At 40.9% G+C, this 14688-nt stretch overlaps 1 protein-coding gene across 12 annotated transcripts in view; it reads right to left on the bottom strand.

Moving 5' to 3' along the window:
* KLHL32 (kelch like family member 32) overlaps nt 1-14688 on the bottom strand; it is a 214905-nt gene that overhangs the window by 76885 nt on the left and 123332 nt on the right. For 11 of the 12 annotated variants that reach the window (XR_004184570.1, XR_001901981.2, XM_021936810.2 and 8 more), the window contains one exon: nt 723-821. The exons of the other annotated variant lie outside the window; for it this stretch is intronic. Coding sequence is in view for 7 of the 11 variants with exons in the window: in XM_021936810.2 (XP_021792502.1) it covers nt 723-821 (99 nt within the window). In the remaining 4 variants the exon portion in view is untranslated. Of the gene's footprint in view, nt 1-722; nt 822-14688 lie in introns of those variants that run through there. 12 annotated transcript variants of the gene reach the window in all.

Genomic DNA, 14688 nt, shown 5'->3' with positions numbered 1-14688 from the left:
AACCAAGAAATGGTCTTCGGAATCAGAAAGTCCTACCAGCCATATTGCCTCAGGCAAGTTGGATACATTTTAAGTCTCTGATTTTTTAAATCTATAAAAACGGGCAAAGTTATTGTGAGGACTGTCTGGGCAACAACTGTGAACACACAGTCAGTGCGTGGTGTTGGGGAGGTTTCTCTCCCTCGTTCTCATGGGGCCTTTCCTGACCAGCAAATCAGGGCAGGAATACGAACATCACTCATCCCTTCTCTAGCATTTACTGCCTGGGAAGTTCACATGGTAATTAATTACACAGGACTTTGTGATTTACTAGATACTGTTCCTGAAATATTCAATGACTATTAGACTTTTCTTACATTTGTGATTATTTCCATAACCAGACAATATTGCTTCGGACTAGGACTCCTTTCAGCGTCACCTCCCCGGGCCCCTGCAGGGAACCCTGCGCATGGTCACTGAGTTAATCGGCTGCTCAGGGGTCGTGGAGACCTAAGGTGGGCAGGACAGTGGAGGAAAACTCCTGCTTCCGTCCGTGATTGGACGCAAGAGCAGCAGCCGCCCTCCTAGGAGCTTCTCAGCTTATGTCCTGGAGAAACTCTGCTACCACAGCCCACACCCCACCCCCACTTTACCTGTCATTCAGCTCCAGTTGGTGGGGGCCAGCTTATGACTGCGGGGAAAGGAATACGAAGGGTGTATGAGCAGGATGCAAGCTCACATACCTGGATGAGATAGTGGGAGCATAAATTGAGAAGCTCCAACAGCTGTAGGTGACTGCCCGCTGCTAGCACATCCTGGATCACACCTGGCTCCAGCAAAATCTGTTTTGTTTTTTTAACAAAAAGAAAACTATCAGTTACACTTAAAAATATAATGCGCTTAATATGTAGATATACCATAATATATTTAAATTTCTGCTTTACATATTCTATTTCAATTAATATTGTTTCTTTTTATGGAAGTCAGTTCTTCTCTTCCTATTCTCATTAACGAGCTGTGGCCCTTACTCTAACAGCCGATTTTCTCTTTACCACATGTGCTGATATCATTTCTGTGTGTGAAGCTCTGCAGTTAACCACTTATTTTTTTGTAGGAGGGTATAAACATTTTCAAAGAACAACATAACCCTCAAAATTCAGTCTGTGATGTAATCTTATAAAATACAAAAGAACTGAGTTTTAGTTTTTCAAAGTATATTTCAGAATTTTGCTCTTTAGCAGACCACAGAAATAGGTATGTTAGGGAAAGGGGCATATGTTTCTCCTTGCCATATGAGACCAGAGGTGGACATTACTCCATTTTACTTCTTTTTTTTTTTTTTTTTGAGATGGAGTTTCACTCTTGTCGCCCAGGCTGGAGTGCAACGGCACAATCCTGGCTCACTGCAACCTCCGTCTCTCAGGTTCAAGCGATACTCCTGCCTCAGCCTCCCAAGTAGCTGGGATTACAGGCATGTGCCACCACGCCCAGCTAATTTTGTATTTTTAGTAGAGACAGGGTTTCACCATGTTGGCCAGGCTGGTCTCGAACTCCAACCTCAAGTGATCCGCCTGTCTTGGCCTCCCAAAGTGCTGGGATTACAGGCATGAGCCACCACGCCCGACCTCCATTTTACTTCTAAGTCCTACAACAGTAAGCTTTATCCGCAAACTTCCATTTTCCTCTTTCTCAGTCTCAGATTCTCTTATCCTTTCTATTTAAAATAAAGGATGTTCAACTAGTATTTTCAGAATACAAAGACATCACATAGAGGTAATGCCTCCTAAGTATCCTGGTGATACCAATTCTTCATTTTGTTAAGTCCAGTTATCTACCTCCTGCTGCCAGCTGTTGAGCAGCTGATCAGGGCTGGAAAAAAGGCACACAACCATGTTGACAAAATTCACATGAATCACTGCCAGGTGCAAGGAGGCCTTTAGTGATGTCCCAGCCCTCCATTCTAACCCATTTCCCCAGCCCAGTGGCTCCCGAAGTCTGGTCTTTGGATCAGCAGCATTGGCATCACCTAGGAACTTACTAAACTGCAAACTCTTGGGCGCCTCCCAGATGTACTGAATCAGTACGTTTCAGGGTGAGGCAACTAGTGTTTTAACAAGTGTCCTGAGTGACTCTGATGCACAGGGAGGCACTAGTCAATTCACCCCTCCACTCTACTACTTCGCCACACTCCTTTCTCAAGCCTCCAACTCCTCCTCTGCCACCGGATTTTCACTTCATGATCCTTGAAAACCTCTTACCACCAAATCTACCAACCCATCTACCTACATCTGTATCAGTACCTTTTGCTCTCCCCAACAGTCCACTTGTGTGCTTGATCCCAACCCCTTCTGCCTGCAACTGTCCCCTCTTGTTCCTGCATCACTATAGGTTCTCTTTCTACTGGATGGTAGGTTTGAAAACCTCAGGGTCATTCTTGACTCTTCTTTTCCTTAGGCCTTATATCCAATTCATCAGTCAGACCTATTGGTTCTGTCTTCAAAATAGTTTCAGAATCTGATCACTGCTCATGACTCCATCATCACTGCTTTAGTCCAGTCAACTCCTCTTCTTAAACTTAACTGTAATCACCTCCTAGCTAGTTGCCCTGCTTTCTCCTCTTTCTCCTTTGTCCACTCACACTATCTGTTTTAGTAATATCATCCAAACTGGTTCTTTAAAAACACAAATGAAATCATGTCACTCTTTTTATTCAGAACTTTCTGAAGACTTTCCATTTCAATGAAAATAAAATCCAAAAAGTCTTCACTATAACCTAAAAAGTTCTTGAATATGCTGAGCACCTTGGTGTTTACAACTAGTTGTTTGTTCTGCCTGGGCCACTCCCTCGTATCCTTCAGATATTGTCTTACCTGAGATGCCTTCCCTGACCATCCCATGTAGAACAGTAACCCACCCCTGAACAGCAATCATTCCCTAGCTCCTAACTTTGTTTTATTCTTCACCATAGTGCTTACCACCGCACATTATATATCTTTTTGCCTATTTGCTTATTTTCCTCTGCTCACTATAAGTTTCAGGAGAGCAGGGACTTAATCTATTTTGTATCCCCAGCACTCAGAACAATGTCCAGCACACATAGCTGTTGCTTAATATTCATGAAGTTATTTTGATGTAATAACTGATCTCTACACATATTTTTAATTCAGAATCAATTTTAACTAATTTTATAAGAAAGAAAAAAGGACTCTATATTTCTAAGCTAGCAAAGAAGTGAAAAAGTCAAGCACATGTGGCAAAAATACCAACCCTCATCTTATTCTGAAAAGTCTTTATAGCTCCTTTTCCATCTAGTCAGAAAGAGAAACCCGAATTTCTCCAACTCCTCAAGGAAGGAGGCTTTGACTGACATTCAGGAAATTACTGTAGCTCCCATCAGAGGAGCAAGGATGTCATATAGTCTTGCAGAAGAGGCAAGGCCTAAGGAGGAGAATGGGGAATAGATGGATTAGAAAGGTTGGTTTTAGCCTTTAAATCCTGTCAGTTGTGCTCATTTCACACAACTGGTATTTGTGATAACCTCCAAGGCTCACTAATAGCAAACACAAAGACAGAGATCACAGAGAGACAAGATGAATATTCCATAGCATGTGTTACACATCCAGCAGGCGGACTTCCAGAAGCCTGCACATGAAAAAGCCATATGGCGATTGTTTTTGTCTTTTTAAAATTTTTTTGTTTTGTAGTTTTTTCCTTCCACTCATTATAACATAAGTTTTCTAAAATATGCTTTAGCAGAGAAAATCTCTAAGTGCTCTTAAAGGGGTGGAGAAAGAAACCCTACCAGGACAGCTGTTCTCACTTACGGAAACAGAACCAGTGTTTGCAAACCTCACTGTACCAGAGACTTCTAATTCAGCTTTGTTGCTCTTTGGTGACTGACCGTTCAAATATATTTTTCCAGGAAATTTGTGTTTGGCCAGCAATAAAATCAAAGGTCCAATCTTCTCATGATTTACAGTGTGGTGAATTTATCTGTCACCTGCCTCAAAGGACTGGCCAAAAGAACAACCTCTGCAGAAAAAAGGGATCTCAAACACACAGGTTTATGGAGAACAATTAAGACAGCTGCATTTAACTTCTGCCAAGCATTATATTTAGGTATTTCTGAAACATACCCATCAACATGCAGTCTGACACTCAAACCAGGATGAACAGGAAGAAGGGTCACTCAAGGACCACCTGCAGGAAGGAAGAGATGTTCCCCAAGATCTGAAAGCACACAGAGTGGGAATAGGAGCTAATGTGAGTGGCCTGACACATCCAGTCACTCATCAGTCTGGAGGAGCATATCGCAGCTAGAGGCATAAACAGTGGACAAGACACAATGTCTTAATAACAAGAGATCAAGAAAATGCTAGATGCATAAAGCCAAGTGCTCCAGAATCCAGTGGTGGGGGAGTGCGGTGGGAAGGGGGACTGGGGGAAAAGGAAACCCTAAAAGAAGCCAAACTAGGCTAGGCGTTGCCTCTACCCCCCAGTGATGCTCACTTGCTTGGGTGGAGCTCACCCATAGAGCTGGGGCCTCTCCAGATTTGCAAACAGGTTTTGATGCAACCAGGAGCAAACTTAGGTGGGGGTATGAATGTTTCTTGTTCACAGGACTATCTGTATAAAGGATTCTTTCCCCGCCTGACCTGCAGGTGGCAGAACACAATGAGCTGTTCACAAATGAGGGATGCTGGACAGTGCTAGCAGGGAGGTCATCTCTAGCCTCACCTCACCAAGTAATGAGATGTGATCAGGAACCGACCCAGGAATCCCTCCTGCAACTTGTAGCAGTCAAGGTCATATGAATAAGAAGGCCACAGCTGATTCCCATTCCAAATGCTGAAACTCTACACTCTACACTCATTTTGGCAGGCATAAGAACTGACCAGTGGCTGTGTTTAGGGTGACACAGAACGATGTGGCAAAGTAATAGTGTAAAACCCACAAGTGCAGGAGAAGGGGATGGGTACCTGGTAGGAGAAATTATGTCAGAATTCAGTCATGGGGTGGCCCAATCACACTGCTGGTAGGAGGCACGCTTGAATACTCTGTGCCAACATGTCCTCTGCTCACCAATCCAAGCAAGGTTGGTAGCAGACAGGTGAATTTGCATGATCTCTAATGAAGGCCCTCTAAACTGCAATAAGACTGGGATTCTTGGTCTCCAGGAAGAATATGGTGCCAGAATCTGGTGAAAGAGGAGGGAAATGGGACCTGAGGTGAGATTCTGTGCAGGGCATGATGATGTGGGCTACCTCAGTCAGTGCCCACACCTCACATGAGGGTTCTGGGAGGGTGGAACTGGGACTGAACAGTGGGAACAGGGACACCCCACAGTCCCCATGGCATCCCTGCCCCTCCTTCTTCAGCTCATCCTCCTGGATCATCAGGTGTCTATTCTCTCAATTCTGTCTTCTTTTTCTCTTTATTTTCCCTCTCCCTTTTACCTTGCCTCTTGGATTGGTCACTGGTAGTGACTGTCTTTAACAGCCATGGTAAGTCTCATTGTGACCTTTTTTTTTTTCCTGCCTGTGAACAAGTGAGTTGGCATCTTCAGAAAATTTTGTATTTTCAGATCTTCAAAGCTATCTTCTTCATTTCTTGCATAAGGAGATTTTTAAATTACTTGCTTCTTGGTTTACGTGTAGAGTAGACTGAAGGATTTAAGCATGTTAAAGTCAGACAACTAAGGTCTTTAGTAAACACACATACGATGTGTGCAAATGAACAACATGCTTTTGCAAGCAAAACAAGCGCTTGCACAACCGCAAATTAAAGTAGTCTAATATCATTTATGAGAATAAATGAATGCATTTTCTCCCTTCTTCATATTTTGTTTCTTGGGGATTTTTTTTTTCTATACAGTATTACAGAATGGCAAATTCTCAGAATCTTGAACTTATAATCATCAAATGAACTGGATACAACAGCATAAATAGCTTTTAAATGATCATATATTCAATATACATAAAATGTTTTGCATAAAGTTCTTTATGACAGAATTCTCACAGATGGAACATGAAACACAAGATCTATCTAGCTATGAGAAATTGCCACCAATCTCTTTTAGTTTCAAAACCACTGCACTAAGGACTTTGTATCCACAAGGTGGCACCCATTTAAAGGAAAAGAATTTTCTAAATTGAATCATGCACTGCACATCTATATCTGACACCTGAAGTTTATTTTTAAGAAAGAAAAACATAGTTCAAGTAAGGATAATAGAACACATGAATTCCAATTTCTAAATGTTGTGATCATATTGGGAAATGTTCATAAATATGTCTGTTGAAGTGTTCCATTTGAGCAATACTGGCTAGAATTCAGTAGTTCTCTATAAATCTGAGAATTCAAACTTTTGAGGCTTGTATTTGGAAACCGTCACCATGTAGCCCCAACCTGTTGTTAAAAACTTTTCTCCAATTCATGACCTTCTGGTTCCTTTGCTAAAGCCAGTAATCCACTAGTCTCTACACTCAGGCAATACCTTTTTCTCCATCGTCAATGTCCTCCTCATTTCTTTAATTTCCATATGTCAAAATCCTACTCATTTCAAGATTCAATTCTAAATCCACTCCTTATACAAAGCTTGGCAAGATCTCTCCCCCACCCGTACCTCATCCTGGGTCTCTACAGATGTCTGGGGAACTAAGCCTATGTGTTCCAGGTCACACTGTCTGCTTTCAAATCCTGGCTCCTACCTTTGCTGATAGAATTAACTTGGGAGAACAGCTCAAATCCAGGTGCCTCAGTGTTCTTATTTGTACAGTGAAAGTAATGACATCTACCTCAAAAACTGTTTTAAAGGACCAAGAAAATGCTTGCGTATCATTACAGTTGTGTTGCCTATATGTAACAAAACAGCTTAAACAAATATGAGGGTTACTTTTCCAATAACATTTGGATTAGGCAGCTTAGAGTGGCAACCAGCTTCATTGTATTTTCCTGCTTGGCAAATCTTAGGCTGTGGTTTCATGGTCTCAAATTGGCTGCCATACCTCCAGGCATTACATCTACATTCAAAGCAGAAAGAAAGGAGAGGGCAAAGAACAAAAAACATTTGCCAGCTGAGTCTGGCATTGTTTATCAGAAAAACAATAGATTTCCTACAAACACTGTTGCAGAGACTTCCACATACATCTCATTGGCTGGGTGGCTATACATAGCTGTAAAAGAGCCTGGGAAATTAAATTTTTATGGCTAGATGCACAATTGTCCCAAATCAAAGTAGATTTCTTCATAAAGAAAAAAGAAGACTCCACCTCTGGGGACAGGGCATAGCTAAACAAAAAGCAGCAGAAACCTCTGCAGAGGTAAATGTCCCTGTCTGACAGCTTTGAAGAGAGCAGGGGATCTCCCAGCAAGGAGGTTGAGATCTGAGAATGGACAGACTGCCTGCTCAAGTGGGTCCCTGACCCCTGAGTAGCCTAACTGGGTGACATCCCCCACTAGGTGCAGACCAACACCTCACACCTCACACGGCTGGGTACACTCCTGAGACGAAGCTTCCAGAGCAAGAATCAGACAGCAACACTCGCTGTTCAGCAATATTCTATCTTCTGCAGCCTCTGTTGCTGATACCCAGGCAAATAGGATCCAGAGTGTACCTCAAGCAAACTCCAACAGACCTGCAGCTGAGGGTCCTGACTGTTAGAAGGAAAACCAACGAACAGAAAGGACACCCACACCAAAACCCCATCAGTACATCACCATCATCAAAGACCAAAGGCAGATAAAACCACAAAGATGGGGAAAAAGCAGTGCAGAAAAGCTGGAAGTTCAAAAAATCAGAGCGCACCTCCCCCTCCAAAGGAACGCAGCTCATCGCCAGCAACGGAACAAAGCTGGACAGAGAATGACTTTGAAGAGTTGAGAGAAGAAGGCTTCAGTCAATCAAATTTCTCAGAGCTAAAAAAGGAACTATGTAACTAGCACAAAGAAACTAAAAACCTTGAAAAAAGATTTGACAAATGGCTAACTAGAATAACCAATGTAGAGAAGTCTTTAAAAGAACTGATAGAGATGAAAACCATTAACATGAGAACTACGTGACAAATGCACAAGCTTCAGTAACCGACTGGATCAACTGGAAGAAAGAGTATCAGCGATTGAAGATCAAATAAATGAAATGAAGCGAGAAGAGAAGTGTAGAGAAAAAAGAGTAAAAAGAAATGAAAAAGCCTCCAAGAAATATGGGATTATGTGGAAAGATCAAATCTACGTCTGATTGGTGTGCCTGAAAGTGATGGGGAAAATGGAACCAAGCTGGAAAACACTCTGCAGGATATCATCCAGGAGAACTTCCCCAACCTAGTAAGGCAGGCCAACATTCAAATTCAGGAAATACAGAGAACGCCACAAAGATACTCCTTGAGAAGAGCAACTCCAAGACACATAATTGTCAGATTCACCAAAGTTGAAATGAAGGAAAAAATGTTAAGGGCAGCCAGAGAGAAAGGTTAGGTTACCCACAAAAGGAAGCCCATCAGACTAACAGCAGATCTCTCAGCAGAAACTCTACAAGCCAGAAGAGAGTGCGGGCCAATATTCAACATTCTTAGAATTTTCAACCAAGAATTTTATATCCAGCCAAACTAAGTTTCATAAGGGAAGGAGAAATAAAATCCTTTACAGATAAGCAAATGCTGAGAGATTTTGTCACCACTAGGCCTGCCCTACAAGATATCCTGAAGGAAGCACTAAACATGGAAAGGAACAACTGGTACCAGCCGTTGCAAAAACATCCCAAAATGTAAAGTCCATCGATGCTAGGAAGAAACTGCATCAACTAACGAGCAAAATAACAACCTAATATCATAATGACAGGATCAACTTCACACATAACAATATTAACCTTAAATGTAAATGGACTAAATGGTCCAATTAAAAGACACAGACTGGCAAATTGAATAAAGAGTCAAGACCCATCAGTTTGCTGTATTCAGGAGACTCATCTCACATGCAGAGACACACATAGGCTCAAAATAAAGGGATGGAGGAAGATCTACCAAGCAAATGAAAAACAAACAAACAAAAAAGCAGGCATTGCAATCCTAGTCTCTGATAAAACAGACTTTAAACCATCAAAGATCAAAAGAGACAAAGAAGGCCATTACATAATGGTAAAGGGATCAATTCATCAGGAAGAGCTAACTATCCTAAATATATATGCACCCAATACAGGCGCACCCAGATTCATAAAGCATGTCCTTAGAGACTTACAAAGAGACTTAGACTCCTATACAATAATAATGGGAGACTTTAACATCCCACTGTCAACATTAGACAGATCAACGAGACAGAAAGTTAACAAGGATATCCAGGAATTGAACTCAACTCTGCACCAAGCGGACCTAATAGACATCTACAGAACTCTCCACCCCAAAGCAACAGAATATACATTCTTCTCAGCACCACTCAACTACATGGAAACTGAACAACCTGCTCCTGAATGACTACTGGGTACATAACGAAATGAAGGCAGATATAAAGATGTTCTTTGAAACCAATGAGAACAAAGATGCAACATACCAGAATATCTGGGACACATTTAAAGCAGTGTGTAGAGGGAAATTTATAGCACTAAATGCCCACAAGAGAAAGCAGGAAAGATCTAAAACTGACACCCTAATATCACGATTAAAAGAACTAGAGAAGCAAGAGCAAACACATTCCAAAGCTAGCAGAAGGCAAGAAATAACTAAGATCAGAGCAGAACTGAAGGAGATAGAGACACAAAAAACCCTCCAAAAAATCAATGAATCCAGGAGCTGGTTTTTTGAAAAGATCAACAAAATTGATAGACCGCTAGCAAGACTAATAAAGAAGAAAAGAGAGAAGAATCAAATAGATGCAATAAAAAATGATAAAGGGGATATCACCACCGACCCCACAGAAATACAAACTACAAACAGAGAATACTATAAACACATCTGTGCAAATGAACTAGAAAACCTAGAAGAGATGGATAATTTCCTGGACACTTACACTCTCCCAAGACTAAACCAGGAAGAAGTTGAATCTCTGAATAGACGAATAACAGGCTCTGAAATTGAGGCAATAATTAATAGCCTACCAACCAAAAAAGTCCAGGACCAGACGGATTCACAGCCGAATTCTACCAGAGGTACAAGGAGGAGTTGGGACCATTGCTTCTGAAACTATTCCAATCAATAGAAAAAGAGGGAATCCTCCCTAACTCATTTTATGAGGCCAACATCATCCTGATACCAAAGCCTGACAGAGACACAACAAAAAAAGAGAATTTTAGACCAATATCCCTGATGAACATCGATGCAAAAATCCTCAATGAAATACTGGCAAACTGAATCCAGCAGCACATCTAAAAGCTTATCCACCACGATCAAGTGGGCTTCATCCCTGGGATGCAAGGCTGGTTCAACATATGCAAATCAATAAACGTAATCCAGCATATAAACAGAACCAAAGACAAAAACCACATGATTATCTTAACAGATGCAGAAATGGCCTTTGACAAAATTCAACAACCCTTCATGCTAAAAACTCGCAATAAATTCGGTATTGATGGAACGTATCTCAAAGCAGTAAGAGCTATTTATGACAAACCCACAGCCAATATCATACTGAATGGGCAAAAACTGGAAGCATTCCCTTTGAAAACTGGCACAAGACAGGGATGCCCTCTCTCACCACTCCTGTTCTATATAGTGTTGGAAGTTCTGGCTAGGGCAATCAGAGAAAGAAATCAAGGGTATTCAGTTAGGAAAAGAAGAAGTCAAATTGTCCCTGTTTGCAGATGACATGATTGTATATTTAGAAAACCCCATCATCTCAGCCCCAAATCTCCTTAAGCTGATAAGCAACTTCAGCAAAGTCTCAGGAAACAAAATCAATGTGCAAAAATCACAAGCATTCTTATACACCAGTAACAGACAAACAGAGAGCCAAATAATGAGCGAACTCCCATTCACAATTGCTTCAAAGAGAATAAAATTCCTAGAAATCCAACTTACAAGGGATGTAAAGGACCTCTTCAAGGAGAACTACAAACCACTACTCAGTGAAATAAAAGAGGACACAAACTAATGAAAGAACATACCATGCTCACAGATAGGAAGAATCAATATTGTGAAAATGGCCATACTGCCCAAGGTAATTTACAGATTCAATGCCATCCCCATTAAGCCACCAATGACTTTCTTCACAGAATTGGAAAAAACTGCTTTAAAGTTCATATGGAACCAAAAAAGAGCCCACATTGCCAAGACAATCCTAAGCCAAAAGAACAAAGGGAATTAAACAATGAGATCACTTGGACACAGGAAGGGGAACATCACACACTGGGTCCTATTGTGGGGAGGGTGTAGGGGGGAGGGATAGCATTAGGAGATATACGTAATGTATGTGACGAGTTAATGGGTGCAGCACACCAACATGACACATGTATACATATGTAAGAAACCTACACATTGTGCACATGTACCCTGGAACTTAAAGTATAATAATAATAATAATAATAATAATAATAAAAGATTTTGTTATGGTGAAGCCGTTCACTGAATTGAAACACTATTTTTGTAATTTGGAAAGAAAAACTGTATAAAATGAAAAAAAAAAAAAAGAAAAAAGAGGAAATGAATATGGGGTAGGCAATCAGGGCATTGGCCATGGGACTTAGCACATATATATATGAGGAAAATTACAAACTCTGAGAGAAATCAAAGAAAAATTAAATAAATGAAAGATGGTTCATGTTTGTGAAGAAAAAGAACTCTATATTGTCAAGATGTCAGTTCTTCCCAACTCGATTTATAGATTCAATGTAATCTTATTCAAAATCCCACAAAGTTACTTTTTGTGTATTAACAAACAGATTCTAAAGCTTATATGAAGAAGCAAAAGACCCAGAATAGCCAGCACCATGTTGAAGGAGAACAAAGTTGGAGGACTGACAATACCTGCTTCAAAACTAAAAATACTACAGTTATCAAGAGAGTGTGACATTGGCAAAAGAAGAGAGAAAGAGATCAATGGAACAGAACAGAGAGCTGAGAAACAGACTCAAATAAATATGGTCAATGAAGGAGCACTGATAATATTATACTATAGATAATATAATAATAATGGAGAAAAGATAATCTTTTCAAGAATGAAGCTGGATCAATTGGACACTCACATACAAAAAAATGAATCTGGACACAGCTCTCAAATCCTTCACAAAAATAAACTCAAAAGTAAAATGCAAAACTAGAAAACTCCTACAAGGTAACACAGAAGAAGAGTTAGATAACTTTGGGTATGACGATAACTTTTCAGATACAACACCAAAAACATGGTCCATGAAAGACATAATTGATAATTTGGAGTTTTTTAAAATTAAAAACTTCTGCTCTACAAAATACACTATTAGGAAATTGAGAGGACAAGCCATGGGCTAGGAGAAAATATTTGCAAAAGATACATCTGCTAAAGGAATGTTATCTAAAATACCAAAAAACTCTTAACACTCAACAATAAAAAAGTGAACCATCTGATTTTTTAAATGGGGGGGGGTGGCAAAAGACCTGAGTGGATACCTCACCAAAGAAGATAGGTGGCATATAAGCATATAAAAAGATGCTCACATAGGAAAACTGCATTTTTGTACATATTTTGTTAGATTTATACCTGTTTAATTTTGGGGGTACTGATTTCTTAGAATAGTTTTAACTTTTTAAAACAGTCCCCCACACCCAAAAGATGAATAATATGTTGTGATACATGAAAATTACATGAAATTCAAATTTTAGTATAAATAGAGTTTTATTATAACATAGCTATGTGTATTCATTTACATATTTGTCTCTGGCAGTTTTCATGCTACAACAGCTAAGTTGAGTAGTTTCAAAATAAACTTTATTTACTTTAGACAGGGTCTCACTATGTTGCCCAGGCTGGTCTCGAGCTCTAGGGCTCAAATGATCCTCCCACCTCGGCCTCCCAAAGTGCTGAGACTATGGGCGTGAGCCACTGCACCCGGCTCTGACAGAAACTTTATATGGCCTGAATTATTTACTACCTGGCCCCTCACAAAAAAGTTTGCTGATCCCTGGTCTAGAGTATAGGTAGGGGCTGGGAGTCAATAGCATAAGAAAATAGCAAGTTACTTGTCAATACCAAATCACTTGGGTCTGGATGACATCACCAAAGAAGCTAGTTGGATTAAACGGGAGGGTTCTGAAGCAGGAAGGATTTGAAGCCTACAGAGTGGGGAGGAGCAAGCAAAGCCACCTGGAAAGGAGTGATGGGAAGGCTGGTGGTGGCACAGAATAAAAGCCCACAGTGAGCAGTGTCACACAGGCCAAGAGAGAAAAGTCAGGCTGGCTATGTTGCATGAAGCTGTGAGGTCACATATGACAGTATTTAATTAGATTTGGTGATATTTGTGACTGCCAAGAACAGTTTTAGTGGAATGATGAAGATGAAAGCCTCCAGACTTGGAGTGGAAAAGTGAGTGATAAATGAGTGAAAGTGAGGAAAAGTAACTTTATGTAATACTTTTCATAAGCTCTGCTGTGAGAAGAGTCAGAGAAATAAATGGTAGCTCAAGGGGAATATAGAAATAAGAAAGAGATTTTTTTTTTAAACAGGGTCTCACTCTGTTGCCCAGGCTGGGGTGCAGTGGCACAATATTGGCCCACTGCAATCTCCGCCTCCCGGGTTCAAGCAATTTTTCCACCTCAACCTCCCGACTAGCTGGGAGTACAGGCACGTGTCACTGCAACTGGCTAATTTTTGTATTTTTAGTAGAGACAGAGTTTCACCATGTTGGCCAGGATGGTCTTGAATTCCTGGCCTCAAGTAACCCACCTGTGTCGGCTTCCCAAAGTGCTGGGATTACAGGCATGAGCCACCACACCTGGCAAGAAAGGAATTTTTAAAGGTGAGCAATAGAGAGTGTTTACATGCTGTGGAAATAATGCAGCAGAGGAGAAACTGATGACAGAAGAGACTCAGCAGGATGACAGGAGTGATATCGGACAGAGTCGGAGGGAGTGGATCTGGACCCTACATGGGGAGATTAGTCTCTGACAGTTCAGGGATACCCCTCCCACCGTAAAAGATGGATATACCCAGAATAAGTTCAGAAACAGGGAGGGTTGAGAATTTGATGGTAAGATGATGAAGATCTTCCTTTCTGTTTCTATTTTCTCAACAGACAGTGACTTTTCCTTATGATATGTGTACTGGAGGTGGGTTAGTGAGGGGAACGCCTTTAAAAAGAGAAGAGAGGGAGTGAGAAACTCATCAAGAAGAGGAAAGCAAATTTACGAGGGAAACAAATTAACATTGCCTGGCATTGGGTATCTGTCTGAGATTTGGGGTCATGGATTTGAAGTGAAAACAGTGACTTTCTCCAGTGACAACCAGCAGAATTGATTCTTACAGTTGGATTCAACCAATAATTCTCCAAAGATGCCACAGGCTGCAGTCAATTTTTATTCCCTTGTATATATTTTTTTTAGACAAGGTCTCACTCTGTTGCCCAGGCTGGGATGCAGTGGCATGATATCGGTTCACTGCAACCTCCGCCTCCTGGGTTCAAACAATTCTTCCACCTCAACCTCCCGACTAGCTTGGAGTACAGGCTGTATTCTTTGGGCTGTGCCAAGTTGTTCCTACTTTGACAGATACGTGATACGTAGAGATGAACAGCCATCATTAGTTTTTAAGGTGCTG

The sequence above is a fragment of the Papio anubis genome, chromosome 6 (assembly GCF_008728515.1).
Source record: "Papio anubis isolate 15944 chromosome 6, Panubis1.0, whole genome shotgun sequence".
In the NCBI taxonomy this organism is placed as follows: domain Eukaryota; kingdom Metazoa; phylum Chordata; class Mammalia; order Primates; family Cercopithecidae; genus Papio; species Papio anubis.
The sequence above is the reverse complement of the archived record's forward strand: the minus strand, read 5'-3'. Positions and strand labels throughout refer to the sequence as shown.